At 33.6% G+C, this 4,789-nt stretch overlaps 1 protein-coding gene across 1 annotated transcript; it reads left to right on the top strand.

The window, feature by feature from the left end:
* Positions 1 to 1,946: 1,946 nt before the first annotated feature.
* LOC149194829 (16.9 kDa class I heat shock protein 3-like) lies at positions 1,947 to 3,684 on the top strand. The gene is made up of 3 exons (XM_089407925.1): positions 1,947 to 2,063; positions 2,298 to 2,651; positions 3,116 to 3,684. The coding sequence occupies exons 2-3, from the start codon at positions 2,354 to 2,356 to the stop codon at positions 3,376 to 3,378; spliced, it is 561 nt and encodes a 186-aa protein (XP_089264051.1). The 5' UTR covers positions 1,947 to 2,063; positions 2,298 to 2,353; the 3' UTR covers positions 3,379 to 3,684.
* The last annotated feature ends 1,105 nt before the right edge of the window (positions 3,685 to 4,789 follow it).

Here is a 4,789-nt window from a genome sequence, read left to right as displayed (position 1 = left end):
CCCTTTTTAAGAAACCCTTCTTGTTGAAGATGATAATCTTATTCTTTTATTACCCTATTCAAAAAGGAAGACTTAACATATAGGTGATGTAGTTTAGATTTATGTTTTGTAGATAAAGAAATCATAAATCTAATTGTATTTAACTTGGTTGCAGGTGCAAAAGTTTCTCCATAATCAATTCCCCCTTTCTGTGAATATCCTTTTGCAACTAACTTGGCCTTACACTTATATATACTTCTGTCAACATTACATTTGGGTTTCAACAACCATTTAGCTCTTACGGGTACTTTATTTTCAGGGAATTTTGTTAATTCCTAAGTATCATTCTTCACTATGGACTGATATTCTTCCTTCATTGCATCTCTCCACTCTTTATACTCATTTGCTTCTTTGAAATTCAAAGGTTCTATGGAATTCACTAGCCTAGTCATTTAGCCATAATATTTAAATATTATAAGTGGTTGAGTTTGATGAGATGACCTTCTTGGTAATTCATTGCTTTCATCTATTCTCCTAATTTGCATTAAATCATCTCTTCCTCTTGGTGTGTTGTGGTTGCTCGAGATGTCCATGTCACTGCATTCTTCCTCATCTTTCTTTTCCTGCCTATCATATGCTTCTTCTTTTAAATCATCTAGTCATAAAGAATGTGACATGCATGATACATATCCTCTTTATAGCCTTCATCTACAAGCTAATGAAATAGCTCATCTTTGCTTGCAAATTTTTTATGTCCGTAAGGATCAAACAACTTATAAGTTTTATGATCAAAACAGTAAACTATGAAAATACATTTGATATCATTTGCATCATGTTTCCTCCTATGTTCTTTTGGAACATAAGAGAACATTTTGCTTCCAAATATTCTCGGATGGTTTACTATTGGTTTATAACCATGAAGTGCTTTAAAAGGACTAAACAACAATGTTAACAACTTCAAACAAAAAAGAATTGGTAAGATTTGTACTTTTTAACATGCTTTGTTCACATTCTATTAAGATTTTCTTCTTCCTTTTAGCGATTCAATTCTCTAGAGTATATGATATTGTATATTGTGTATAGTTCAATGAGATTTGCAATATGGATTTATTTGAAATATATTTACCCCTTAATCTAGTTGGGAAATCTTGATATATTTTACTCTAATAATTCAAACAAAAACATGACACATATTATCTTACTTGACCTATACATAAATAACGACCACAAACCAATCTTAAAATAGTTCACAAAACATAATTTCAAATGTTTTGATATATACAATGCACATGGAAAACCAAACAAATTCCAAAAGTATCCCACGAATTAGGCGACAAAAACATCGTATACAAACCAACACAACACGAAAGGCATAGCGACCATTAAACTAAAGAGAACCATTTTATTTATAAATATAGAGTGGAATGCTTTGTGGTGGGGAATGGAATATTTTACTAGACACGAGGAAAAGAGATGTCCCATAACCACCTAAAATCCATAATAAAAGTTTTGCATGCACTTATTGGAACGAGGATTATAAATTCGATGCTGATACCACCGTTAAGAATAAAATGGATTGCATTGAACTTCCAAGGACCACCGTTGAAATTGATTGAAGACAGTCATCTGCCCCGTCCCTGAGAATTATTGATGTTGATTTGGGCCAAAGCGTTCAAGGTATGTCAACAAAGTTCTTGTTCACTTGCTTGTAAACTCCCAATATTCCTCTGAGCTCTGACCGAAAGGTTCGTTGATATAAGCCGTGCCTTCAAAGTAGTCGATAGTGCACAAAAGGATTAACAGGAATTGACGATACCTTTCCTTTTTTAAATCGTACTAAAATTCATGGCCGCCCATAGCTCTTTCTTTCACTTCCTCTTTTATCGACGCGTGTACACAGAGAATGAAGATTCCGTAGCATTCTAAAATGCTTCAACTTCGCTGCAAGTCTCTGTATATATACATGTACTAACGCAATGTTGTTTACTGAATGACTAATGTCTATTTCAGTGGGTCTCTGAAGAATTGAACTGAGATCTGAACTGGAATTGACTAGAACTCGTGCATTCGAAGCTGTCCGTAGGGTAAGAAAGGAATAATATGAGTTGATGATACCCCTTTTATTTTTAGTGGAACTAAAAATTCGAGGCCGTCCATGGCTTTTTCTTTCACTTCCTCTTTTCTACAGGCGTGCAGACAGAGAATGCAGAATCCATGGCATTCTTTTCAAAATTCTTACTTCAATTATACTGCAAGTCTGCTTATATATACATGTAGTTATGCAATGTTGTTTATTCAATAGTTTGTTTTTATTTCAGTGAGTATTTGAAGAATTGAGCTGAGATCAAGCTACACGACAGTTTTTCGTACAGTAATGGCTCAGCCTAGTGGGAGTCGCTGCAGCGGAGCGGAGAGGCGGAAAGAACCTCTGACTGAAGCATCATTCAACTCATTCTTCTCGTTAAGAAGGGATGTGTTGGATACGTATTTCAGGTCTGGTTACTTATTCAATCCCTTCCTGTTCGGGAGATTCACGGATCCCTCCGATCCATTCCCTCTTTGGAATTACACGCCATATACCATTTGGCCCAGAGACACTGCGTCTTTGTCCAAGTCAAGAGTCGATTGGTCCCAAACAGATGATCGCATATTTATGCGCGCTGATCTCCCTGGTATATTGTTTCGACGCCCTTTCAATCTTGTACTACTTGAATTGTTTATTGATAAGGGATTTAACAAAACCTAAATACAAATTTTCTAATAGATTGATTGCTGGTTGGGGTGGGATATATAAATATATGATTACTTCAGGAATCTTGTACTACTTGAATTGTTTATTGATAAGGGATTTAACAAAACCTAAATACAAATTTTCCAATAGATTGATTGCTGGTTGGGATGGGATATATAAATATATGATTAGTTCAGGAATATTATACATTAGTATATTAACAAATATACATTACTCTATATATATACTAGCTTTATGTTATAATATAGGGTTTACCTTAGCAATGTGATTCATATGAGATTTTCACATTATCATAGTCACTATTATTAATGTTTATCAGCCTATGTTTATCTCCATTGTAGATTAGCTTATTGCACATTCCTTAATTTTTTAGGATATTTGCAGGGCTAAAGAAAGATGACGTTAATGTTACTGTGGAGAATGGACGCGTCTTGAAGATCAGCGGTCAATGGAATCAGAATAACCGGCAAGATGGTTGTGGAGAGTGGTGGAAGGCGGAATACGTGAGAAGATTCTTACTACCTGACAATGGCGATATTGAGCAAACACATGCCAGTATGGATGATGGTATTCTTGAAATCACAATCCCAAAGACTAAACAGAAAAGACCACCACCCACACTCCATTTAGTGGAGGTTACAGACTGAGTACACAGGGCCTAACATTCATTTCAGAACTGGCACTTGTGAATGCATTGTTTGCAGCATATATTAGAGACTGACTATATGCAACTCAATGATTATTACCTTTCTCAAGAATTATGAGAATAGATGAAGAATGATGCTAGAAGCCAACATGGAAATAGGATGAGAATAGATGATGAATGATATGATCAGGAGCATGGGAATTTAGTGAAAAATAACATTAACTTGATTTTTAGATTGGTATACATTTTAAGCTAGATCAAATATAATGGCAATGTAATATTTTAAATGTGACTGATCGAGGAGAGGCTATTTGACGATCTGCTTATTTAAAAACATTTTCATTACTCATGTGCTCTTGCTAATTATATATGTATCTTGATATCGTCATATTTTGTCGCTCTTGCTAATTATATCTGTATTTTGATATCGTCATATTTTCTCGCTATTTATAGAGTTAAGTCCTAATCCAGATACCTAAGAACTTTTTGTTGTAAGCTTTGATATACTTGTGGAATGCTTTACATTTTAGCTTAATGGTGATGAGATGTTATGCAATGTTTTTTAATCTTTTTCTTTCTTCCTATTTCCTCCTCTTGGGTTTATGTTGGAATGTATGGATGTTTACGGTTGGAATGTTTTGATTTTTTCACTTAAAGTTGGAATGTGTGAATGCTGAATTTGTAATGTTTTAATTTTCTACTTAAAATTAGAATGTCTAAATAACTTATTTAAATTGTTTATGTTTGCTCATAGTCGCCGGCCCACCAAAACACATGTAAGTATGCACGCATTCCTCCGGAATCCAACATTATGAAGGACATTCCTAATTTGAATTCCCATCATCGTTGTTATGTAATATCTCTCACATAAAAAAAATCAATTTAATATTCGACTTGTTAGGTATATTTTTAATAATTTCAATTTATTTGATAAAAAAAAAATTATTTAATTATATTAATATTATTATTATACAATATTATATATTTATATAATATTTTTTAGTTAAGGGAGTATCTTAATCACGTTAATTTAAGAGTAAATTAGTAAAAATGATATCTTACAATCAATTAAATCTAACAACCCTCCAAATCATACAAGTAAACTATTCTCAGATATCATGCATTAAACACAAAAAAAAATAAAACTTGATACCCCAACAGATAATAATTTATTTTCCCACTTATAAATACTATTATGGTTAAGATTCTCCATACATGCACCATACACAAAGCGTCAAAATTGCTAATAAAGTCCCAATTCACAAAAGGCATTGCCCATCTCAACATGATAGGGTGACAACATGCAAGAATGATTCTCCCGAGACAAGGAACACCAAGGGGTGCTTCTGTCCACCTTAGGTACCATTACCAAAAGGTACCTTGAGAAGGTTTTGATTCATAGTTGGCCATTT

This window comes from Pinus tabuliformis, chromosome 2_2 (assembly GCF_031772625.1).
Source record: "Pinus tabuliformis cultivar Carrire ecotype Pingquan chromosome 2_2, CPIR1, whole genome shotgun sequence".
Classification (NCBI taxonomy): Eukaryota; Viridiplantae; Streptophyta; class Pinopsida; order Pinales; family Pinaceae; genus Pinus; species Pinus tabuliformis.
Note: the sequence above shows the minus strand (reverse complement) of the source record. Positions and strands in the feature narration are given on the sequence as shown.

Excerpts from the sequence above, each read along its gene's own strand:
- LOC149194829 (XM_089407925.1), top strand. The coding sequence starts at position 2,354 with ATGGCTCAGCCTAGTGGGAGTCGCTGCAGCGGAGCGGAGAGGCGGAAA. Across the intron at positions 2,652-3,115 it reads TATGCGCGCTGATCTCCCTG|GGCTAAAGAAAGATGACGTT; the intron begins GTATATTGTTTC and ends GGATATTTGCAG.